We start from the raw sequence: 26423 nt of genomic DNA on the forward strand, positions 1-26423 counted from the left end.
GACAAAATAAAAGACCTCCCAACAGACTAAACCGCTTTTGCTCCCTCTGGGGTTTACTGAAAAATCCCAACCCCCTGAGCTCTCTCCTAACCACCTTTTTTTTGGTTTCTAAAATGCCACCCAAGAAGAAGCACTGGAATTGTGACCAACCCAGGACAGGCTCTGGCTCCCTGCCACACCAACGCTGCTGCTCCAGCTACGCTGTCCTGGCCCCGCTCCAGCTCTGCGTTCCCTGACCCAGGAAAGCTGCAAGTTGTTTCCTCTCCTTGGTTCTTCTTTTCTGCTGGTATAAAAGACTGTCCTCAGTTGTGGCTCAGCATGGTTTAAGACAGCCTGAAATCACCAGAGACGTATACGTAAGCCTTTAAACTGGAACGTTATTTTAAATCCTAACTATACATAGATGTAAATGCATTTTTTATTTTTCTCTGTATGTCTTTATATTAGTACATATATTTTATGGTATATAGCATACAATAACTGCTCTTACAGAGTCTTGTGTTACAGGCTGAGCATGTATATGAAACACAGCAAGGAAGCAACAGAGTTGTTGGAACTACCTAAAACATTTCTAAATATGGTCCTGCGAGCACAAGGTATGTGCACAGTCCACCAACAAAGCAGAGCACGGGCGGTGTGCAACTGGCCCCGGGAAAGGCACCTCGGAACCAACCCAAGGACGAACCACAACAGCAAACACTTGTACTTTCAAACCAAAAACTCAGCTCCTAAGAAAGTGCATCTGTGCCTCTGGCGTCTTAATTCAAACAGACACCACACATTTTCCACCGCAAAGATCGCAATTAATTGGGAAATGAAAACACAAGCACAATGTCAGCAGAAATCACAAATTTATTAATCCTTAAATATATCAATCATTTACCATTATGGCAAGAAATATGTACACTGTGTCCCATGGTAAACTGCAGTGTTCCAAAATGACAGAAGTGTATAATTCAGTTGTGGCGGAGAGAACAAATCACAATTTCCTCACGTCTTGGTGTGGAAGACAAACTTGGTCTACAGTAATACGTCAACACCACATGCTATGTTAGAAGTATAAAAAAAAAAAAACACCCTACACCTAATTTGTTAATTTTAAATACAGTTATGCCACTTATAGCCGCTTCACAAAAAAAAAAAAAAAAAAGAAAAAAGAAAAAGAAAAAAAAAGAGAAAAAAGAAATTAATGAGAAAAAAATGAGGCCATTACTTTTTTTCACAGATCCCATTGGCAGGTTAATATGGCTCAACACATTTATTGTAGATGCTTACTTTAAATATATATTGTTTAAAATCATGTAGTAATTATCAGAGAAGCTTAAGTCCATCTACCATACATCCACTAGTAACAACATCAACATGTTTAAGAACTGCTTCTGATTAGTAATCAACACAGAAAGGTGAAATGATACAAATTAGGAAGCTTTCCCATTTTAAAAAGTTCCGGCTGCCGAGTAGTAAATTTTGGATGGCTAAAAAGGACACTGACTGAGATACCATGCACTGTACAGCGCTGCGGGGAGCAGGAGCCTGCTGCTAACAGAACCACGGGGACAACAGGAGCAGCCCAGCCCGGGCTTTCCTGGAACAGTGGAGAGGAAGAAACTGAAATTCTTGCAAGGGTGTATTTTTACAGCAATGTGAGGGAAGGAGAACTAGTCCCAGTTGCAAAGTTGCAGCGTTCCTCCCTGGGCCCGGAGCCGGGACAAAACCCGTCGGGATCGCTGCGGGGATCGCCGGCCTCGACACCAAACGCTGCCAGGGCAGCTTGAGAAACCAAGAACGGATTGAGGGGAAGAGAGGAGACACAAACCTGGGGGAAAGTGTTAGGGTCCCATCAAAAATCGGTGTCTCCATAATTCATCTCCAGAGAAGCAAGAGCAGCAGTGTAATGTAAGTAAACTCTTCATACTTAGCTTTAAGGCCTAATATTTCTCGAGTATATTACTCACACAACTGGTATATACATTAACCCACATAATATATTTTTTAAAGCCTCCTTAAAAAATTTACAGTACATCCTAAAAGCGATAAAAATCTTTCTCTTTCCTTCCATTTTAATCCTCGAAAACTGCCTCTCAATTATCACTTAGTTCCTCACAATTTTTAATTTTGCTTAATCATCCAACAGAACCTTTCGGTTAAGCAAAGTAAGAAAGCGAGAAGGACTCAAAAGGAAAACGGAAGCTGCTGACTCACCAGAACACCGGCTGTTAATTCTAGAGTGGCCAAGCCAGCAAATGAGGAGATTTTTCCAGTTTACATAGGCTAATAAACTAAGAAGGCTGCAGCTGGTCCAAAGCCGAGATATTACCACTTCCACATTTACCAGTGATTTTGTCCATCTACAATAAAAACCTGTTTTACAGTAATGGAGCTGCCAGCGGAAATTCCTAACCATTCCTACCAGAACCAAAGCAAAATCCTGGGACTCAGGAGAAAAGGAGGAGTCAAAAAACAGTTCTTAAAAAAAGAAGGTAAAATATACTTTTTCTTTTTTTTTCTTTCTTTTTTTTTTTAATAAACACGACAGGTTTTAAAGTTGCCTTTACGTCAAAACTTGGCATAAATGGAGCAAGTGACAAATGCATTGTGTGTCTCCTGCTGTCCGTCCAATATCTCTTTTTGTCTCTTACGCCTTGTTATTCTCTATTTGCATGGAACATCACCTTCATTGAAATGTTAACAGTGTACAGATGGAATATACAGCAACGTGGTGCATCACAAATGTGTTACATGAAGAACCTTCACAACTTCATGCACTCAGAAACATGCATGAAGAGAACGGGATGGCCAAGATGGTAATCAACCAGGTGCGTTGGGTACAGAAAATGCAAGAGCGGCACCGCTGATATTTTTAGCTAGGAGGAAGGAGAAAAAAAAAAAAACAAACAGATTTCCATTACTGAGGTAACATCACCACCAGATAACAACACATGCTCAAGTGTTAGCCAATGCTGTTGAAAAAAAAAAACCACCTCGTCGAGATCACTTATCACGGTACTAGGGAAAAAACCTCCACTCAGGCAAGGCGTTCTTTTATTTTTCAAACCACTTTACAGACATTTTCCACCTTTACAAGGTGCTGGAGAGGCTGTTAAAATAAAAAAGGAAACTGAGGCAGGAAGCCAAAGTGCCTTAAGGGATTCCTTAAGGGAGGGAGGGTGGAATTCAGCCGCAAATCTCTGGGTGTAACTGAACTTCCTCAGCATGGACATCGCAGGCACTGCCATGGACTGAGGCTCTCGTACAAAGATTGGACCAAGTGACAAGGAAGAACCAGGTGTCATTCACATGCAAGACATGCCAGAGCCAAATGCAGAGAGAGAAGGAAGGGAAAGGAGCTGGAAGCAAGGATGGAGCTGACTGAGGTTGCAGCATCGTTTGTATTACCGTAGCATCTAGGGGCTGGAGCCGTGGTGGGATCCCTCTGCGCTAGGCACTGCACAAACACAGAACAAACTCTCACTCAGCATTCCTGCTCTCTGGCACTGCGCTTGTCAAAGTATAAGAAGGTGTGAGCTGTGATCAGGGAGGGAACACAAGCCTCACTGAGGCTGATGTTAGGTTAGGGAATCATTTTCAGGTCCAGCAGCCCTTTGACTGCTCATATTGGGCAGGTACACTCTCCGAGGACAAGCAGACACAGCTCAGCAGAAACACATTAGTACAGGACCCTAAGAACGTGGATACAGAGAACAACCTCCTACTGTCACTCCCATCACTCAGAGAGAAATAACGGATGAGACAGGAACCCAAGTTTGCCTCATCTCACTCACAGCAAAACTACAAATAAATTTATTTATAAATTAAATACATATTTGTGCTCATATCCTTTTTCAAGTTCTCTGCCACAAGGAAACATTTCCCTATACCTGCAGCTACCAAAGAGCCCAGTTCTATCCTTAGATTTATGCACACTCCTTCCTGTAGTCCTGAAAACAAGGAAGCTACTGTGCTTGCAGCAACTGATTTAACATCGTCTAGGATACCGTGTCTGCAGAAGCAGATCATAGCTATGATCGTTTTTGCAACTTCCTTAGATTTGAAATTCATCTTCAGACAGGATGTGTGAAATACTTTTTTCTTATGGAAATGCCATTATTAGCTACTGTGCATTGGTAATAATCAAATAAGTAGCTGTAGACTGCATACACTTCAAATAAGGAAGGATGAACTTGAACAATAAGTTAATTAAGTTTCCTCTCTAGTTTTCCAAAATGGAGTTATGGCTGCTCTGACTGGGAAAGCAAAGGCGAAATCTGAGACAGTGTAAAACTGTTCCGGATGGGAAACAGAAGGTGCTACATGGGAAATCTCCCAGTCAGACTTAAGAAGATGGGGAATGAAGAAAGAAAGACAATGTTTGTGCTGAAAGGGGAGCTATCAGCCTAGAGGAGGCTCACTAGACCTGAGCGCAAGCAGTAGGACTGATCTCACGTAGCATACTGACACTTAGGTGGAAGGCACTATAAAAAGAAAAGAAAACAGGAGCATTGTGCAAGAACCAAATAACCCTGGGGGCTGGGTAATTCAAAAATATTACATGGAATAAGAGGAAGTGCAAAGCTCTGTGAAAGTTTCTGTGTATTCACTGGTTGGAAATGGGAGTTGAGGATAAATAGGTGGCTGTCTCAGATGTGCTGCAGATGAGTAAAGTGCAAAAAATCGTGCCAGAACAGAGCAGGGAAAAGAAAGACATTGGGGAATTAAAATAAAGCCCTGACCACAATTGGCCAGAGCATTTCAGAAGAAGCCAAGCTAATGGAAAGGCAAACCTCAAACAAAAAAAGACCGTAAGGAGATAAGGTAGAAGAAAATGGAGATCCTGTCAGACAAAGCCATCCGTGGCAGCACTGGCCGTTTACCCTACGGAAGTAGAAGGAGGGAGTGATTTGATCAGCCTTCCTACAAACCAATTCATGTCTGCACACCTAACCAGCGCAGGAGAACAACGATGACATGGAAGAACCAAGGATAAACTGAAGATGACTAAATTTTACTGGAAATTTTTACACTGGAAGGTAAGGCTCTTAACCATCACACCAATGATATTTTGGAACAGTGATAGGAGCAAATCCAAAAACCTCTTCTGAATTCAGGATGAGAGCTGGTTATGGGATTTATGTGATATTGTTACCAGTGCTACACACGTAGGGCTGTGTCGCTAACTCAGGGAAATCTCTCCTTAATCCTCAGCCGGGCCCTAAGGCTCCTCTGTGACCCCTTAAGCTTGGACACCCCTCACAATGCTGCAATCTCCTCTGTCTGACCGCATAGGCTAAAAACATTCAACAACACAGAAACCATCCTGCAACCTCAGAAACACTACTCCATGGTGATTTTTCTTCTCCTTCCACCCTTGACAGTCCCAGAAATCCTTATTTTTATTAGAGAGCACAAGCAGCTGCAAAGAACCCCCTGCAGTACCACGCCAAAAAGACAGAGGTCGAAAAAACCCCAGTATTGGAGGAAAAGATTAAATGATTCTCTAGTCCAATTCATGCAATTGTGCTGTAAACGCTGACTCTTCAGGGTGCAGTGGGCCAGGTGAACCTGCTTCACTTGGGCTTTCTGGCTCTACACACACCCAGCTCAGATCCCTTGACAAACACTTCTTTATGTAAACGTCACAGATTTACCTAACACTGCCTTTCAAGGAAGTGTAACTGCTCTTTGAACATGATCTGTTGAAACACTAGCAGTGCAGCTGGAATGTGAGAAACAAAGGACAACATGGTGCCTGTTCCCACTGGTTTCACATTTTGAAATAAAACAGTTATCACCAAGTAATAAAATTTCTTTTTTCCTAAATAAAAAAGAAATACAAAATCATCACCATGGAAGTTTAACACTTCATTCTACCTTATTTCTTACTTCATCGAGTGTTATCTCGTATGGGAGAACAGCGTGGCAAGAAGTAAAATACGAGACAGGATGAAGTTCAAAGGATGAAATCTAAGCCCTCACCATTCACGCCAGGAGATTCAGCCACTCTCCACATTGAGACACCTGACACAAATAGAACTGCATCCTATACAGAGGGCTCACAACCGAGCAAAGCCAGGCCTGGACCACTGCTGCCTGTCTGGGAAACCACAAGTCGGTGAGCTTTGGGCTCATCAGCAGTGAAGAAGAAGAGAAGCCAACGGCCTGAGCAGAACCTCCTGAGGAAGCCGTGACTCTTTGTCCTGTTATTGCAACCACAAGTGTGCTGTCATTAACCCTGGTGACAATGCGGCTCAAGGAGCCCGGTCGCTGCTGGTTAGGCAGGGCCTGGATGACCAGCAGGGGGAAATGCTGATGGGAGAGATGTGAGGCTGTCCCATGGGGATGTCAGAACTGTCCCACGGGGAATACTCAGCGGTTAGGCACGGAGAGTGTGGGGAAAGAGATAAGAACATGAGTGGTACTGGGATGGCTCAATTTACAAGGTAAATGTATGAACTGGCTCAAACCCAACTTGCAGTGAACATACCTAGTGAGAAAGCAGAGGTGGCTGGAAACTACACTAAATTTCAGCCAAATTTCAGTTTTCCCCAATAGCGATACTTTTCTACTTGAAACTTTCTGGTCGGCTCTCACAGCACCATGTACCCTACTGCTTTTTTATCTTTCCAGGTTTTCCAGCAATTCTGTTCCAGCTCTCCTAACCCTGTTTTGTGCGACTTCTATCAAGCTTTCCCTACATCCAAACGCTTTCCTGCTCTTCAAGCTGTCAGTTCAGGGACCGAGTTGGATCGGTGGGCATCACAGTAGAAAACAACCACCAAAAAGAGCGCATTACTTTAAAAATCTTCACACCAGTACCATGCACACCGGTGGGCAGAATACATAATAAACAACCACAAGAAATGACACTACCGGAGGACGGCTGGCAGTTTTTAAGGCCCAAAGCAGCTATTGGACTACGTGGTGTGCCTAGGAGGTGTGAGCTGGCGGCGGGGCTGTTCCTTACTTGATGGGCACGGTGGGCGAGCCCGAGCGGTGGAAGTGCACGTTCTGCCACTTGCCGTCGCGCCGGTGCCACACGCGCGTCTCCTCGGACTGCATAGTCTTTGGCATGCCGCTGCCGTCCATGTACTGCGTCAGGCGGATGTAGGCGATGCACGCCGCGTCCTCGCCCACCAGGTGCACGTGCGGGTTCAGGATGATCGTGTGGATCGGCTTGTTGCTTTTGGACAGAGCTGCGAGACACACACACACGCGCGCGGGGGTGCACACAGGAGAAATCACTTTTGCTCCGGGGAAGCCCAAAGAACTCGTGCCGACCCGTTTTACAAACAAAAATCTCAGGCTTGGCAGATACAAACTCGTAATTAGGGTTTAATGATAATTACACCTGACAACTAAAATACTTTGTGGAATGAGCACAATCACTAATTATACATTATTTAATAAGTAAATATGTTTAATCTGTGCACATATATGGGTTAAGTAAAGTGGAGGACACTCCCTGGAGTTTCCCAACATCTCAGTTTCACTGTTATGTCTAGTAACATTTGTACCTAGTGTTCTCAGATAAAATAATTCAGATCTTAACTCGTTCTTTATTTTGACTTTTTAGTTCCAAATACCTGAAACTCTCCTCTGCCCTCTGAGGTGCCCTGTGATGTGTGAATGAGCAGAGCAGAAGCAGACTGAAAAACACTTACAGCAGAACTCTGAAAAAAATAATACTCCCTTCCCCTGCCCAGGTCAATTATCTCCAAACCAAAAAGCTGATTAGATGAGAGACACACAGTCACAAGGAACAGATGAAGACTCGGAGATGAAAAGGGAATATTTACCATTTTCGAAGTAAAACCGGTGGAAGTCCATCCCTTCTACCAGATTACCCAAAGCTTCAGGTTCAAAAGACGTAAGGCCTGGATCACAGATTTTTCTATGGAAAAGAGGAAATTCTGCAATGAGCACGTGTGGCTATGGATCACAACTTGGGAGAGATCATTTTTAATTGTTCCTTTCACTCCTTTTGAGCATTTCCCATACTCATGCCATCACACTGGAAAAGAACAGAACTTAACATGAGGAGAAGGCATGGAGTTCTGCTTTCAGCTCAATTAGTAAATCTGGCAGCTTACTTTAAGTGGACCGCATTTCAAAAAAATCATGCTTTGACCAAGACAAGACCCACAAGCCAAGGAATCTTTACTTGCAACAATTAAAACTGCAGCTGTGCAATGCAAGGGGTATTTTTATGGTATTTTTTATCACATCACGTAAGCAAGATTTAAATATTTTCTTCTAATTACAGTGGAGTTATACTAGCAGGTCTTCTGAAACTGTGTGAAGCCAGGGCAAAGCAGCCATGCAAGTATCATCTTGTGTTTCTTTGGGGGCATCCGGGAAGGCATTTCAACAGTACACAACTCCAAGCACAGGCACTCACATACAAACATGCGCATTTACACTGCGTCAAGCACCCCAGCTCTCCCCACTCCCTCCAAAAGGAGCAGCTTACGTGTAAGCTTCGAAGTCCCCGTTGTTGATGGCTTCAATCAACTGCTCAGTCACCTTGATAATCTCCTGCTTACGAGCTGGGGAGAGATACAAACCCAGTCTTACAGAGGAAGGCAAAGCGGAAGGTGACAGCCGACAGGTATTCTGTCACTCCCCAGCTGGCACAACAGCCACCTCTCTTCCTTTCTACGACCTAAGGACATGGTGTTACACTGCTGCTTTACACTGATTTGCCTTCAGTGCACTCCTGTATCCACAAGAAAATTAAACGCACGTCAAGATCAATCCGCTTCCCTATCACACTTCTAATTATCTTTCCTTCACTGGGGGATCTGCTGTTTTACGAGCAAAACGAACCAAGCCCCAACTCTGAACTTCAAACTCAAGGAAGCTGATTATTGTTTTACAGCCAACCCAGCTGTAGCAGCTCTCTCGTGCACACAACAGCTGTAATTCCCCAGCACACTCCCACACGTGGATTTGACCATTAACACAAACATGCCTGGAATGTCAAATGCGAAAGCAGCGAGAGAGACCACGTTGTTCTTCAAAAGGAAATGCTGGGGAGCACACAGAGAAAGTAACTTTCCAACGCCGTGCTCGAAAGTGGCACGGCAGTGTTAAATTTTTCCTAAGTGCACGCCTAAAGCATACAGGTGAAAAGGACCAAAAAGGAAACCAGCAAGGAAAAATGTGATGGAGAAACAAAATGGATATAAAGGTCTAGCAAGGCTTTTTGTGAGCAGCCCTTGACTGTTATGGCGAAGAGCATTTCAACTATGAATTGCCTTATTTTTCACAAGGACTGTGGAAAGAACAAAGACTTTTTTAATGAAGAGAGCAGCAATGCCTCCATTATGGTCGGTTTAAATAACACGGGCCAGACTCTGGACACTGCATGGCATTGCCAGCACCAGCCAAGTGGTGGGATGGCTGAGTCAGAAATAATGGTGCAGGCTGGCAAAAAGAAATCCAGAACAAGCAGACCTCGTGCAGTGAGGAAATTACCAGTTCTGCATGCAACATCTCACATACACATAGCTGAGCTAAAGGATTTGATTAAATAACCCAGTAACACGTCTCAATCAGAGATGAGGAAATTACAGACCATTAAATCAGACAGTGGGAAATGAGGTAAAAATCTCTGATCAGTTGATACATAATCATGAGCTCATGTTAGGGGATAGTGTTTTAAGCAATTAATATGTCTACAATGGTACTGTGATTTCCACACACAGGAGGCACAAAATTGCATGGACACATAATTCATTGTCACTTGGCTCAAGACAATTGGCAATGTTCCCTTTTTCACTAACATCAGTCATGCCTTTGCTGAGTTTTACCACGGTACCTTGGATGTTGAGACACTCAAGATGTAATTCCCCATCAAGCCCAGAAGGGAGAAATTGAACCGTGTTGCCAAATCGCAGGTTTTCCTGGTTTTAGTTCCAAAATGAAATTGCAGTGGGACATATGTTCTGACGAAGCTTTCTGACTGAAGCCACCTTCTATTACATAACGTGGTTCCAGTGACATTTCTCTGGGCTGTACTAACATCCAGGAGAGCTGTGTCTGCACATGTGTCCATGGATGTGAAACACATCCATCAGGAAAGCTCTAGAGGCCAGCAAAGGAGATTACAGCACTTATCACTGGCTCCAATCAATCACCATCCAACTCCAGCACTGGTGTCAGCACTTGTGCAAAGACTTCACAGTTCCCAAGGCAGACTGTCAGGAACAGGAAGATGTTGCCAAATCATCTGCCTTTCAACTCAGTCCTCAATTCTCCTACAAAATTACCACCACCGCATGAAACTATGAAAGCCACTATGCTACTCTCACCTTACAGCGACACACAATTACACACGTATTAGAAAATCACATTTCTTCCTATTTAGTGATCTGACACGCGGTTTCACTGGCAGCGAGCCAAAGGGAGAGGTGGAGCACAATTCAGAGATAGGAGCTCCAGAACCAATTTACCCTACCGTGCACAACTCTTTGCCTCATTCCTAGCCCTTACTCAATATAAGAACAAGGCAGTGTGAAATAACAGCAGACATCAAAGACTAACTCAAATACTCAGGAGCCACTGTGACTTTACACAAACCTCCTCCTCCTTGTTCTCAGTTTTTACGCCTTCTAATGTGTGTATTTGTGGGGGTGCAGGGAGCCAGACTACAAACAGAGACCAAAAGTGTTTCTGCTTCACTGTTGTCGAAGCAGAGGTTTAACCTGAAAGGAAGTAAGGAAGAGAAAGGAGATGGGAAAACCAAAATACAACAAGTAGAAAATTGGAAGGAGACTGGAAAGCAGCAGAAGGAAAATAGAGCTGTGACTTGGTGGCCGTGTGCATCCAGTCAATTCCTTGCACTTACCCTTAGTGCAAAGGATGAAATAAGGCAGGGCACTGGAGATAAACGAAGGTGAAATGGTATAGGTAGGAACAGTGTCCCACTACTGCAGACAGCATCTGATAAAAATAATTGGCAATTCTTAGAGTGGTAAGAAAATTTCCAAATTTTCCTTCTGAGCTTGATGGACTCCACATAACACGTGCTCTTCAATAACTCCGATTTTTTTTTTCCCATCTAAATACACACTCCAAACTACACAAGGACAACACAAGGCACTATGGAAGAGGCATCTGGCCAGTTCCCATCTGCCAGATAACTGTCACTTACAATCACCATTTGCATTTGACTTTTTCATTATTTATTTTTTTATCCAATAGTAAACTTGGCTTGTATTGAATTCTAGGACAATTAAGCTGTTTGATGTACAGTGCAATTTCACGCTATTATACTTTTCATTTGATGTGCAGTCAGGACTCCCTAAATAAAACTACAGAAACTAAACTTCCTAAACAAACCCTGACAACTGTAATGAGATTCTGCTAAAACTGGTTCAGCTACTTTTTCCAGAGTGTGGTGAAAGTCAGTTCAAAAAGTAAAGCCTGACCCATCTGCAGTTTTTTAGAATATGAGAATAGCTTTCCACAGCATAAATTCACGTGCTCTGTACACAAAGGATAACCGATCAAAAACACACCTGGTGTCTTTAAAACAACTGGAGGTGTGAGGGAAGAACACTGTTGACAAGTCAAAGGTGCTGAGCCATTTTCCTGAAAGCCAATAAAGAAACAGACTGCAGACACAGCAAACTTGTGTGGAGAAGATGGTGGCTTTGACGTTCTTTGCTCAGAGTATGGGTGAAGGAAATACACTACAGAAAAGACCACGGACCTGCTCCTTAAACAGCACCTTTTCTCCGCAGGGTGAAGGAGGCAAGGTAATTAACAGGGGTTTAGCAGTTAAAAAAAAAATAAACCGCCTGCTTTGGCAAGTGAGTAGGTATATGACTAATACAGAGGCAGATCAAACAAAAATATTATGAAGGAGAGCTATAAAAATAATAAGAAAAGAACAAAAAAGAACACTTCCAATCACTGGCTAAACTGTTTTCTTCAGCACTGCTGTAGCACATATGTTAACTTTAAATGAGTCATTAATCTCTAGCTGTACTTCACTACCTCTCTTCCTTGCTCAGTTACAGGGTGAGGGATAATCTTTCAAAATTAAAGAACAGCATTAACGCTAAGATCTAACACACCATAAAAATATCATTTAAGCAAAAAGCATCTAACACTATCAATACTTTCAACCTACAAGGAGCAGTTCCCCTGTTAGTGAAACCAATTATCACAGGAAAACAAGAGTACAAAACAGCAGCAAAAACTGTTTTCCCAGCAGGGAACTCTGTGGTTTTTCTTCCCTTCCTGTAGCCCCAAGAAATATTTATAAACTCGATCTACAGGAATCACACAGAAATGACAGATATTTTGGTATTTTGATTGCAGAGAGAACGCGCAGCTTAAAAATGACATGTAAATACGTGAAAGTGAAGCCTTCAGAAACATCTGCACCTGAAACTTCATGTTTTCTGATGCACAAGAAAAGAGCCCATGTCACTCACTGACCACCACATTACCCGTAATTTTTAAAAAAACTGCCACCAGTGAAACAATGATTTAAACCACCTTATGCTTCATGCAGATACTGGAACGCCTTTCTCCTGCCATCAACCCTTCAGATGCCTGGCTATGTTTTCACTGTACTGCAATGGCTAAGCAGAGAAGCACCTTTCCAGAAGAACAAGGTAACCTTGTTCCAGATTTGCACACGCACTGGGAGATGATTAAAATGATTTTGCTTCTGACTCGCTCGCACGTTGTTTCTCAAGGCAAAAACCCTTGAAACTTCTCAACTACGTATCTCGGGATGCCTCAGATTGGATTAATCTCACAACATTTTGGACATGTATAAGTACAGACAAATGAGTTTGTTCTCTCAACTCCTCTCCCTTACAGGCAAGGGACAGAAATCAGCACTTTCAGGGCACAATTCATCATATCCTAAAATAGATTTTTAAGACAAGTGTGACTCATCTGACCTATTTGCATTGGCTAAAGGGAGTCTAGACAACCAGCTCAAACACAGATATCCATACTGTGGAGGACGGTTAAATCCAGGGGGACAAACGCCCCCCGTTCTGCTGGTGTTTTAAAACGGGACAGTTGGTATCGAGGTGACAGTGTTCTGCTAAAATGGAATGGCACAGCAAGGGGAACCCAGCTTCACTTCCCACCTGAACACCATCCCAACAAACACCAGTTAGATGGAAAGCACGCAGCCAGTCAAGTTATTTCCATGCTCCGGAAATAACCAAAGTCTGAAAAGAAAGAGGAAGATACTAGAAATTTTATCCCGTGTTGTATAACGAGTTCTGGCTGTGAGGATGTACCAGATTTCATTCAACTTTACGGCATGGTCTGTTAAACATCACACCACATTCTTCCAAATGATTCTCATGACACCAATGTCTGAAAATTCTCTGCTGATAATTTTTCTAACAATTTCTGCCACAAATATTCCAATTAAATAATTTCTGAAAAGAAAATTAAAGAATGGGCTGCATGAAAAAGCAAAACTGACTGGGTCTCAGATCTCCATAAAACCCACCTAGACTGTCAGGCGACCAGGCATGCTCCAGAGGACTTATTCAAGCAGTTTATCAAGATTCAGTGTACACAACACCAGCTCTTATCTCTTAACCCACACTTAAGCTTTGAGAGGGACTAAAACATCTGAGTTGTCATCTCACATGTACATCTTTTTCCTAGAGTCTGCTGATTCCAAAGGCTTGCTCTGATTCATCGAATTACGAAACGGATGGATGATCTGCAGAATTTTATTAGGGTTACATGGTATCTTTCACCTATCTGAAAACTGGTAAGCCTGCTACTGCCCTAAAAAAATTAAATTCTTTATCTACGTAGGCAAATATCTGAAAAATTATCCCAGAGCTTTTCCACCCTGTACTGACAAAACGGATCCAACAAAATTCATGTGCCCATTTCAATTAATGTTAAGCAACTCGTCACACGCCATACATAGTATATTTTTATTTACATGGAATCAATTATGTCTAAAGACGCTCTCTTTTTATGTGATTGTACTAAAATATTACACTAATATTTATAGAGTGTAGCAAACGTTGGCAAGTGTTTGGGTTTTTTTTAATAACAAATCACCTAGAGTCTCAGATCAAAGCTGCATCATGGTCACTGCACTTACAAGACACTGCACTCTGGTTTCCCAACAGGTTACTTTAATTGTGCAATCTGGCTGCCGTCTCCAGAAATGGTGTCTGAAGTCTTGATGAGTGAGACATTAACAAGCTTTGCTGCTGTGTGTATTTTTATTTAAACTGTGCTCCTGCCTAATCACTCAACTAGTTCAGAGACACAGGACATGCGAGGCCACCAGCACTCCAATCTGGAAATGCTGGGCACGTAAAGGATATCGTGTGGATACGCACCGTGGATGGAATAAAGCCTTATGGCACGTGTTACCGATGTGTCAGCTCTCTGTGTTATACAGCCCAGATCTCTCCTATGAATTCCTCTCCTTCCCCAGGTTCTAGGCAGTTTGTGCTGGCAGTATTTGTACTTCTGCTGTGACACACACTCACCCATATGCTGACAAAGCCTATCCCCGCTCCTCCTTTAGAATGAAGCTACGCTTTCGGCATTACCTGGGGACACCTGTGACCGGGGACGGCCCATCCTCTCCGGGACTGGCTCCTCTCGCCTGCATTAGCTGACCCCTCCAAAAAGTCCACTCACGTTTAAAATAAGGTTCAGGCCAAATACACACAGCCCATGCTCCCAAGGGCCTGCCTGGATCTCATTTTCACCTGTGCCAATGCCCATTCTCACCACCGGTGCATCTGCCCTGACACACACACTGGCTGCAGGATCAGAATCCGGCAAGCAGAACCCTCGTTCCCAGGAGGTCATTCCCTGTTTCAACTCACAAGGTCCTGCCCCTCTAAGGAATTTCTGAAGAATTCCTGAGTTCATTTACAATCAAGAAATGCTCTACCCAAGTCTTTCACATTCTACCAACACAGTGCCTCTCCGCTCTCGTATTTTAACACTGGAGATTTCCTTTACGGTCAGTTGGTCACTGATCACTACAGATCTGAGCAGAGGAAGACATTTCCCAGTTGTCCTATCAATGCTGCAAGTCAACAGCTGCCACAGCAGCTTCAAAGCTGGTTTATCAATGGGAATGCTCAAGAAAAGAACTTGATATAATAAATGTAACAGGTAATTAATGCTGAGGCCCTATCCAGGATCCAAGCAAGAGGTGAGGCAAATCTCTCTCCCTAAGCTGAAAACTACTGCGAAGATTACTCCTGCAAGACACAGCTTTCTGAAATACAGACATATTTATCCTGCTGTTACAGCTGATGAAAATACTTTTACTATTAATAAGGGGAAAAAAAAACCCTAAAAAGTTTAACTTTTGCACAGGCTAAGCACAGGTCATTCCTAGATCAGGCAGATCACAGCATTGACCTTTTTTGAGCTTCTGTCAGATGCTGGGGAGGGAAGAGGAGAGACAAAGGAGATCATCTGACAGATGAGTCTCTCAACTTACATAGCACAGAGGAAGGAGTGGAGTGGGAGAGCTCAGACTCAAGCGATTGACTCTCTGAGTTTGCATTTCTCATGGACTTGCCCGCTGAATTGATGGAAAGAAACACAACATATGAACAAACAAAGATGAAGAGGTAGAGTGTGATCAGACTCCTCAGCAGGCACTGGCAGCAGGAGCGGCCTCTGGGGCACGGCAAGGGTGGTGACCAGTGGGATGAAGAAGCAATGGAAGAGGAGGAGTGGTGGGTGGAACTCAACCTCTCCATGTCCTCCTCCTTTGTGAAAGCTGTGTGAGGGTCAAGTACATGTGAAGGAAGAAAAAAAAGAAGGCCAAAAGAAAAATAATGATAATTTAATTAGAAGCAGCAAGAACTTAGAAAATCTTTGAGCACACAAACAATGTTAATGATGTACTTTCAGGGGCAGTGTGGGTGCCAAAGAACAGTTGTAAAGGTCGTAGGAGTGAGTGACTCTGTTCAGATGCCAGCGCAGATTTACCCCTGTATCCGGTACTCAGACACAAAGGGCTTTGAAAGAGCATTGGAAAAACTGTTCTTAGAAATTGGAATGATTTTTAAGGAATGTATATTCCAAAAGAGAGAGCTTAAACTGCTTTCTTTCTGTATCTTAAATGAAACTAGGCCAACAGGTATAAAATGAATTACAAATACAATAAATGTTTTGAAGCAATGTACTTTCCAGATGTATTAAGTAGCACAGGTAAGTCACAATTTGTCAAACCTGTGCCTTACAACTCAGCAGTTTTCCCCACTGCCAAGCATCATTCTCACTAATGCTTTTGTTAATTTGCCTCCAGGGGAAAAAGACACCGCGAGAAATCCAGATCTCCTGTCCGTGGTAAATTTAACCACTCACCTTTCCGAAAATCTGTGGACAAAAATAATGGTGCTATTCCACAGCATTACTTGAAAAAAAATCAAACCTATGTCACCGAGATGCCGCCAGTTAGTGATGCAGATAGTTCCAGTCTCATTTCTAGAGAAAGAGGAAACCCCAGAAGCAACCCCAGAAGAAGGCATTGCCTACAGTCCAGTCCTCAGCATGTTCTTCCTGTCCACTCCTGTCATATTTAGCAGGGATCACTGTCATGTAGATAAGGCCATGATTGATGGTTAATGTCAGAAACTTATCTTAGCAAGGAACGTGAACTACAGCTTCAAGTCATTTCAGCCTCAAATGATATAATTAGCTTATTGCTTGAGTTATTAAAGCTCACTTTTGTTTGGGAAACACTGTTTCTAGTAAAAAAAATAAGTTCCAGTCCTAAAAGAGGTAAGTGAATACATAAACAAGGCAAAGTCACAGACACTAAGATTTCTGGTAGATAAAAAATGGAAAGTAAGCCTGATTTTACTGTCTTCACGTCAAATACCTGCCTTCAAAAGTGAAAACAGGCTGAGATCCTGACACCAGAGGAGAATGCCCTATGCATCCCTGACAGGAGGAGAATTTGATCCTGAGGATACACTGATGATAGGTGATGTGAGACATTTTTAGCTGCTCCCTGTCTTAATAAATCCTAACATTCCTAACACTCAGCACACACACGGATGTGCACGCGAGACACGGGCGTGCTGGAGGTGCCGAACCCCTAACAGACCCGTGGGAGCCACCCCTCTGCAAAGAGCCACATCAACACCAAAGAACAAAGCCCTTGATGCAGAGCTGCATGTTTTCAGCCCGTGTGGGCTGCAAAGGAAGGGGCCCTGGCCCTGCCAGCGCAGTGCAGGCACGGCGTTGGGATGCCGGGAGCAGGAATAATGCGCGCAGCCCGCACGCCTCTGCAGAGCCACTCCCTGGGAGGTGTGGATCACACTGCAATGCCATAAAACACGCGCTAATACTACTGCTCAGTCACAGTCCACCCTTCCCGGGAAGGACAGAGCCTCTTCCCATGCTGTACCCCATGCTGCAAAGAAAAGCAAAAAGGTTTTAAATGTTCTTTATCGTCTGAGGTGCAAAACATTCCTTCTAGGTCCCAAAACGTGGTGACAGACATCTTGAGTCATCTTGAGCGTGTAAGGACCCGGAGAATTCTCTCTCCTTCCTCTGAAATCCATTTGCCCTATCAGCATTTTATCTCCAGTGGCTGTTGCTGACAAGAGAACAGCTTTCTCACTGTTCTCCTACAAAATATACATCCAGGAGTCAAGTTTGGTGTGGGGGGGAAATAATCTTTCCTAAGTGCCGTGCTAGTGCAGGAAGCTTGAGCTTATAATAGGTGTCAGGGTTGCAGGACTGCCTATTCCCTGAATCATTCCACAAATTAGACCCTGGGGGCACTGTTAGCTTTAATTTATAACAGAACAGTATGAACAACAGTCTCCAGAGGAAAGATGGGAAGTGTGAGAGGAATACTAAAGAGTGAGAAACAAGCAAGTTCATGAGCAATTCATAAGAGGGAGATTATATTTGTCTTTTAAATAAACAGAAAATGAAATCCCTGTACACTGTGCAGGGAAAGACACAAACAGGATCTTGCTCCTCAGACCTGTGCTTACTGCAAGATCCCCAGTTCTGGTTTGGGAATACCGCATATCGTGGCCGTCCAACTTGCCCTTAATTATGATACTGCAGAATCATATAAAAGAATTAGGCAAAGTACTTTCATTGTTGTTTTTTGTATAATTGTATCCCCCTGAGGTACAATTCTGTGTGCTAAGCTTCAGACAGAATTCTCTAAAAATCCTGCAGTAATAACACTACGTTACATCATCACGCAGAGGCCCTATAATTAAATGATTCATTTCACAAGCTTAGTTGTTAAACTGCACCAAACAGTTCGAAGAAAGAAACACAAAGTGTTACGATTAAAGGTAAATTACACTGTGTTTTCCAATGCATCAGCTGCAGATCCCTATACCTGCTCTCTCACATTAAACTCAAACCACCACCGCTTTGTTTTATCTTACTATCACCTCTGGCCTGTGTTTCACCTGTACATGTACCATTGCTCTTTGAGGCCAAGAGCCAATCTTTTTTTGTGAATCAGAGATACACAAACCCAGTACTGCCTTCTTCAAACCCTTCGCACTTTAAAACACAATATCATTAAAGAAGGTACGTGTAAAATCACAGCATAATGTTTAGAGGGGGGGAAATGGAAACAAAAATATTATCTGTGAAGCTACAAAACTGAGTTTATAAAAAAAGTTTTGATGTCAGTTTTTTTTAAAGAATAAAAGAAGATTAAAATAAGTGTATGGACAGAACAAAAGGAAAAAAACCACACTGGCATCTGAACAGTATAAAAATAAAAATGGTGACATGAAAAAAAACCAACAAAACAAAACCAAACCCAAAACACAAATGCATGCTAAACATGAACGAACTAAAAGCTACAAAGCACTGACTTAGACTTTTTAAATCTACTTCTATTGTTACTGGAACTAATATCTTAGTTAAAAAGCAGTAACTTTACACTCTTACTCCCAAAACATCATGGGAAATGGTGTTTTGGGAAGTGAAAAGTTAAAGTGAAGTATGAAACACATCAAAAGTAATTTCTTCTAAACAAGGAAAAACACTACTCTCTCGTAAGATACACTGGGGGTTTCTGTGTTTAATGGCCTACTGAAATACAACCACAAAAGTCACGGTACTGCTTCTCGAAACGTTTCAAGTGTAAAATCATACCTTTCACGTCCTCATCTTCAATGGTCGTGTTGGAACTCTCTGTTGATTCCTGTTGAGAAGCAAATATGAGTCGAATGTATAAAACAAGCCAAGCCTTATTTGCGTGCCTCGGAAAATGACAGGATTAGTTACAGGAATCATGCAAAGCCTTGAAGCGGGGTGGGATGTCATTCACAAACAAATGGTCACACATTGATTGAGACATTTCCACCTGGAACGGATGTCAAACATTGCCATTCTCCACAGGAGGGGGAACAGAAACACAATTCCTGCACTCTGATGCTTTCAGTTCACAGGAATGTACAGGAAAGTATTTTTCTTTAACATCCAACTGTACAAAGCCCATCTGAAATGGATGAAGTACCTCAGCCGAGTAGGAGAGCTTGCCGTTTTAAGCTTATTGATTAAGCCAACTGTGTAAAGTAAGTCATTCCATTCCAATTCCACCTTCTAAATATGCAGGCTTCTGCAAGCTACAATTTACCACCGATTTCCTGCTCACGTGACTTACACAGTGTATATTCAAATGAAGTCTCACAGTGATCTGAAGCACGTTGGATCAGATTATCTCTTTTTTTAAAATTGGTTTTCGTGACTTTTTTTTTTTTTAAGGAGATGGAGAATTGATGAATGTATGGTAAGAACTTCGACAAACTAAGGCATCTTTGTAGCAGTATTCTTCAACCAACCAGGCATGCAGAGGAATGACTCATCTATCAGACAGTTTATTCTTAAGCCATCACACTTAAAAAGGCAAGGATGTTGTATCTCGGTCTTTCTTAATTACCAGAAACATGAAATATAATGGGCACATTCAACAGGGCGCTGTTAAATCTAACAGCTGCAGAGATCTGGAAAGTTTTAACACAGATTGTTTTTCTTATCTCTATACTTTCTTGAGAACTAAAACTTTTTTTTTTTTTTAATTTCATTTGCAGCTCAATAACAAAAAAGATTAACTGAGCCGCTTTTATCTGAGAGACAAGAAAGGACTGGCACTGTATTTAATTCTTTAAAGGATTTTACAGCTAAATAATGAAAGGTAAATTTGCCAGTGCCCTTCATTTACCGTGTCCTCACAAGGCTGAGCCAAAGGAATGTTCAAGAGGGCTAACGCATTACTCAGACCTTCAAAACCCAAATGTGCATTGATAAGTCAAACCAGAGGAATTAATTCACACACAAACAAAACCGAACGAGCCACCATGCTGTCCCTGCGCTGGCCGTGTTAGACGTTCCGCTCTACACACGCGTATCATGCTCTAGCACTTCAAATATTAGATAAAGTACTTACAAGCGAACAAAAACCTCACACAAACATGACTTGTAAACACCATGCAAAGCTCACAGGGCAGATGTAGCCTCTAACACTGAAGCATCCACTCCAGTTGCCATACTACACGGATCAGTCTTTCAGATAAATTTAGGAGGAACTCTCCGCATTAAGTGGTTCGTTTGTTTGCTACGACCTTTTGGGACATTGAGTCTCTTAGTTGCTGAGATTATGTAATAAAATCAAGTAGATGTAGTCATGCCAATATTTTATCTGGGTTTTCTGGGCTTTAGTGGACTTCAGCGATAAAGATCAGCCTGCTGTTCAAACACAGGCTGCTCGTGGCCTGTGGGTTTAAACTTGGGGGGCTGGAAGAGAAGTGACACGAAAACACGAGTCCTGTGTCGGACAGATGCAGGGGACATAAAGGATCGGGACACACAGGCACAACACACACCATCAGCACTTCCATGCTCGAGGAATGTCTGCATGCGTTATTTCGTCACTCAGATCCACTCCTTCTCTTATGAAATAACCACAGGGAGTAAAGACTAGGTAAATGGCACGTGAATTAAGTCAGCACTGCAAACAGTGGAATTCTTGTTGAAGCATAAATTCTTTTCAGGAAACCTAGGAACATGTGTTATATGTAAATGATGGTGTTTCCTGGCCCTTTTCAAGTCCATGCATGAAAAAAACAAAACAAAACACGTTTTAGGGATCAGCTGCCAGACGCAAACATCACAATACATGAGAAAAAGAAAAGAGCATGAAGAAAACATGTGAAAATCAAAAGACCTCTTCATCACACTTGAAATGTGAATTTTTTTTTTTTTTTGAAGCTGCCCAGTGATGTTATGGAAGAAAACCAAAGTCCTGTGTAAAAGACATGTCATGACACAGTGTATAAGCATGCTGAGAAAACAGCAGATGGGATAAACTCAAACGACATCTTTGACTGAGGTGACGACTGCATGTAAAACTCGCCGGGATCATCTCACCACACTCTGAGAACAGCACTCTTAGGTTTCCCTTAGACTGCAGCAGTTTTGGCTGAAATGAGAGAGAGCCCCTGCTCCCCGAGCTGGGCTGCACAGGGCACTGAGCTCTGCCCACTGCTACCGACTCCCCCGAGAGCTTCAGGAGCTCAGAAGCAGCAGGACGCACGCAGCAGATGGACACAGATGAGTACAGGCTCGAGAGACACCGGGTGTAACAAATGCAGGAATGAGATTTTTCCTTCACAAATTCTTGGAATGGGCCTATTGTGCTGTGGAATAGTGGATGGAATGTGTGGTGTGGAAAAGCAAGATGGAGTTGATTCTTTCTGAATACCTTATTTCCATCAGGGTTGTGGATTACTGTAGTTTGGGGCTCCTGAGCAAGAACAAAATAAAGAGAGAAAGAGTTCCCATTGGTAAAATACATTTTCATTGGTGTGAGGGAGTGCAAGAAGAGCCAGCTCACAAATGCTGAACACTGACAAGAGTTAAAACAAATGTTAACTGTCGCCAGGGGGTGAAACTGGATGTCTCTAACACAGATTTCCTCAACAGCAAGCCAGCAAAAAAGGCCATCTCACCTAATGCAGCAGCATGCAGAGACCTTATTCAGGACTGGGGTGTGCAGGGCTTTGAAGCTCTGGGGACCTGCCGAGGCTCTTCTGGATGAGGGCAGCCCAAATGCTCCGTGTGCTTTCCTGTCTGAACCTGGCCAGCCAAGGCGGCCACAAATCTTGAAGCTTTAATAACCTCTTCTCTCTAATCACGTTTGCTTGTATTAGCATGAAGTGACCAGATTGAAATACAGCAGAATTGATAAGGATTAAGGAGGACTACCCGTGGATTGCCCTCAACTCCTGCCTTGGCAGAGCTGCATAAAAGCAAGCGAGAGAGTTCTTCACGCCATTTAAAAGCGTCATTTCCCCAAATCCTTTAACCTGAAAAAAAAGGTTTCAATAATCTTTGAAATGGCAGTTGGCCAGCATGCTTTCAGCATGGGCCCATCGGGCATGGCTCCGTCTGGGAACAGACTGCCATAAACTCCTGCGTGCAACCTGCCGGCTTGGCCTAAGGAAGAACTTACTGTATGCCTCAGTGCCAGCTGCTCAATAAAATTCCAGAGGAAAAATGCTTCCAAATGTGTGTGAACTACCCCGTTTTCCAAGTTTTATACGCGCATGGGAAACAACAGGGCACAACGGGACGGACTTGGGCACTGGCATTTACATCGGTGGGCCCCGTGACACACAGGTGCCTTAGAAATAGGGCTATTAATAAAAGCAAGACTGCAGTGAACATCCAGGAACATCACTTTGATTTGTAATATGTCCTTAGCAGAGCTCACTAATGAGTAATGTCTCCTGCTGATTTAAATGGAAGAGAAACAAGCAAAATGTTTAGCTCTGGATGCCTCTTGATCCCAGAGAAGCCTTGCAAAGTCCTGCTGAGTTTCAGGCAATATGGAATGAAAATCTGAATAAGGTCTGTTTCATGGCAGCCTAGTAATAATCCTGTTAGCTCTCCTTGATATCAATACTTTAACTAAAACCAAGCCGAGAAAATAATAGAGCCAGTTCTTAAAAATGTTGTTGGTGCAAAAGGTTAGCATTAGAAGGTGGAAACAGTCATCAGGCAAAGAGCTAAGAGCAACACCAAGCGCATTCTACTCACTTTCTGGCACAGCATGCAAAAAATTCAGCTACAGTTACAAATGCTACGACTCTACCGCATCCAGCTTCCATTTAACATTTTCTGTCAATAAACACGCTCTAATGGATTTCCTCACAAAAAAAAAGACAGCATAATTCAAACAAAAAGGTTTTCCAAAACCTGTTTTTAGAAAGCAAACAGAGTAAATGCATGAAAAAGCAAAAAAGGAAAAAAAAAAAACAAAAAAAAAGGAAGAACAAACAGAAGACAGTCAAAAACTTCCAGATAGCATGAGAAGGAAAATTCCAGGTATACCAGCGCCGGGGTAGGAATATTTTCCTTGGGGCTGGTTACCACGTTGGTTTTGTTGTTTATCTGTAGGTATGCAGAAAACAGAAACAGACAGGCCTTAGAACTCGCGGTAGGCACCGTATCTATATCTCCACACACAACATCTATAGACGGGTATCGGGATCTATAGATCGATATAGATATGGAAATAAAGAATACAGAAAGATGAACTTAGGAACTTGCGGGAGCACTAACACCTAGCTCTGGGAGCTGGTTGGCAGCTCCTCCCCATGGGCCGCCAGAGCTCTGCACCAAGGCCTAGATAAGGGATGGATGAGTTGAGCTGAGACACTTAACAGACAGCCCTTAAGTAGCAGCTAAGCATGTCTAAGAAGAATAAAGAATTACTACGGGGTTGCAACAAAGTCCTAAATAGCCACCGCCATTTTGTGACATGCAATGGTATTAGCTCATTGCACCCAACCGTTCTTAATTTCCAATGAATTATCCCTACCAAAAATAATATTTAATTATTCGCGGCACTCCCAAGAATCTGTCATTTGTTGTACTGGCTTCTGATGCCACTTTGGAATAACTATGACTGATGCTAGAAAGAGACTGGTCCTCCTTTAGCTTTTTTGGTGCTATTTTTGGCAGCAAATCATTGGCAGCTTCTCAGTGTTGGTACTGTGACTCAGAATCGCGAGGTTTCCCACTCTGGTACCTGCAGTCTCACTGCAGCCATCAGCACCTCTCTGTTTAACTTCACACACAGGTCCTCATTATACTTCCTAAGCTTAACTCAATGCTACACCTTCCAGCTTTTATCTGTACAAAATATTAATTCAAATTAAACTGCTCAGCAGGAACCTTCAAAGGGTCTGATCCCTTAAATCAATTTCTTAAGATTTAACTTTCATTAATACCATGGGGTATGGGAAGGACAGAAATATTAAAAAAAATGTAGCGAGCCACTTTTTTACGTGCACTAAGAAGCAAGATTCAAATATTGCAAAACTGGTTTGAAAGATGTCTTTTTCTTCTCTAACAATAACGAGGAAAAAATACCGTGTACATTTTGGTCATGCCTAATTTTAACAAGGATGGTCCAAGGCATCATGTGGAACCAGGTATATAGATAAAGATCATCTGAAAAGACTTTGATCCAAAACATTAAGTTCTACTGAACCTTCTAGTCATAGTACGTAGTAATAAATGTGCAAAGCAAAACCAGAAACGCCTGAAATTGTTTTGTTAATGGATTTTCCTAAAAATGTAATTAACATTACGGAATGGAAAGAAATTAAATTCACAGACTCCACGTCCCACTTTCTGATGAATATTTTACTTTGGGCCAGGCGTGGCAGCTGACTTGTGGATTTCAGGAACTGAGCCTGCAATGAAGTGAATGTTACTCGGGATACGTTTAAATTATGGAAAAGTCCACAGGATTTGCAGTAATGAATTACAGACTGCAAATTTTCTAATTTTTAACCAGCATTTAACTGGCTTTGAAGAATACCAAGTAGTTTTGTTAGTTAATCAGGGAACATTATATTGACACTAAATGCTATTAAATAACACTTGTGATGGAAACCAGTTTCCCGTATAGAATAAAAATAATTTTCTTTGATTTAAAAGTAAAGTTCACGATGCTCTACAGCGGGAGGATGAGGAGCAGTTCTTTTTTAAACAATGGTCTTTCTACAGAAATTGTCATTAAGAGAACATATGAGTCATTACTGAGTTGCAAGTGATTATGCCCCGACTTGGCTTACTTCTTGTCCAATAAATTTCATTTCTCTGCACAATTACAGCCGCAAGCTGTAGGACTGTCTGAAGTCTGGACGGGGAGAGAACAAACACCTTTGTGCATGAAGTCTTTCACTGGCAGATCTAAGTATTGGCAAGTATTTTACTTGCTTTGATATTTATGGGATTCTGAGATGGGCTGAAGCCTGAACTCCTTACTCAGGAAAAAACTTCAAAGAAAATTCCATCCATTTCAGTAAATAAAAGTTCTACTGGAGATCTGTGGAAAATGGGAAGACAAACAGGGCTGCTTGACAGCAGACTAAGTCTTCCAAGCAAGACAAAAACTGCATATCAAGCTGCGTAACTACAAATTCACATTTTTGCGACAGCGTAGTCATTGAGAGACTACGATTAAAAGGACCCTAGCAAAAAGCCAATATACATAAAGGAAAAAAAAAAAAGGACAGAAATGAAGATTTCACCAGATTTCATACAGTCCTATTCAGTAACAGCTTAATACAAAAACTCAAGGGGTATCCCAAATGAGTGCTCTTGGTTGAATACATAAGGAAAACAGTTCAGTCAAAGTTCAGTTCCTATTTTGCCTGAGTAAGGAGAGCAGGCTGGGGTCCATACTCCCTTGCTGGAAGCCCTATGAAAAGAAACAATATTCATTACAGCTACTGCTGAAAACTGCAGGAAATCTATTCAAAACTTCTTCAGTGAGATATTGAGAATCCAGCATTCATTAGGAACAGAGAGAGAAAATGTGATTCGAAATACAGTTATTTCTTCCATGCAAACAGAACTTGCTAAAACCCTTTGAAACTTTGAGAGAAAACAGCAATAAGCTGTACACGTTTTCTCTCTCACAGAACAGAAACATTAATCTACGAACACATGGTGCATTTTGCATATATTTTTAACAGCAAAGGGAAATCATTCCAAAAGTATTACAATATTGTCATATGAAACAGTTACTTCAAAGTCGATTTGTGCTTAACCGGTGACTTTCAGTTTGTTGTGAAGGAGAATGTTTTATTGCTGTACTGCTTGCCAAAAGTCACTCTCTGAGGTGTGACAGTAGTGCAGGACAGACACACACGCACTCCAAACAGCTGGGCACGACTGTGGATATCATTATTGGCCTCTTTTCCATAGAATATGAAAATATTTTTACAAATAAAGCCTGTATCTTGGGGCTTTATCTCTCACACGTTATTTCTGTAACAAAAAGTTAGCGCACGCCTCAGGTTTGGGATCCTGGCAATAGCCACAGCGCACCTTCCCAGTGGGCCTCCTTTGGACGCCGTGGCTCCTGT

The 26423-nt window shown here is 42.4% G+C and overlaps 1 protein-coding gene across 14 annotated transcripts in view; it reads right to left on the reverse strand.

Moving 5' to 3' along the window:
• Positions 1-834: 834 nt before the first annotated feature.
• Positions 835-26423, reverse strand: part of CAMK2D (calcium/calmodulin dependent protein kinase II delta) — a 120036-nt gene continuing 94447 nt past the window's right edge. For 3 of the 14 annotated variants that reach the window (XM_066184843.1, XM_066184842.1, XM_066184839.1), the window contains 8 exons: positions 21740-21781; positions 19132-19180; positions 15476-15559; positions 8468-8543; positions 7794-7888; positions 6962-7190; positions 3397-3445; positions 835-2864 (listed from right to left, as the gene is read on the reverse strand). In XM_066184843.1, the coding sequence (XP_066040940.1) occupies positions 3439-3445; positions 6962-7190; positions 7794-7888; positions 8468-8543; positions 15476-15559; positions 19132-19180; positions 21740-21781 (582 nt within the window). In that variant the 3' untranslated portion in view covers positions 835-2864; positions 3397-3438. Of the gene's footprint in view, positions 2865-3396; positions 3446-6961; positions 7191-7793; positions 7889-8467; positions 8544-15475; positions 15560-19131; positions 19181-21739; positions 21782-23370; positions 23431-26423 lie in introns of all 14 variants that reach the window. The other 11 variants (XM_066184845.1, XM_066184844.1, XM_066184840.1 and 8 more) reach the window with 5 other exon arrangements.

Source organism: Chamaea fasciata, unplaced genomic scaffold, assembly GCF_029207755.1.
Source record: "Chamaea fasciata isolate MVZ Bird 193981 ecotype frontalis unplaced genomic scaffold, bChaFas1.0.hap1 SCAF_6, whole genome shotgun sequence".
Lineage (NCBI taxonomy): Eukaryota > Metazoa > Chordata > Aves > Passeriformes > Sylviidae > Chamaea > Chamaea fasciata.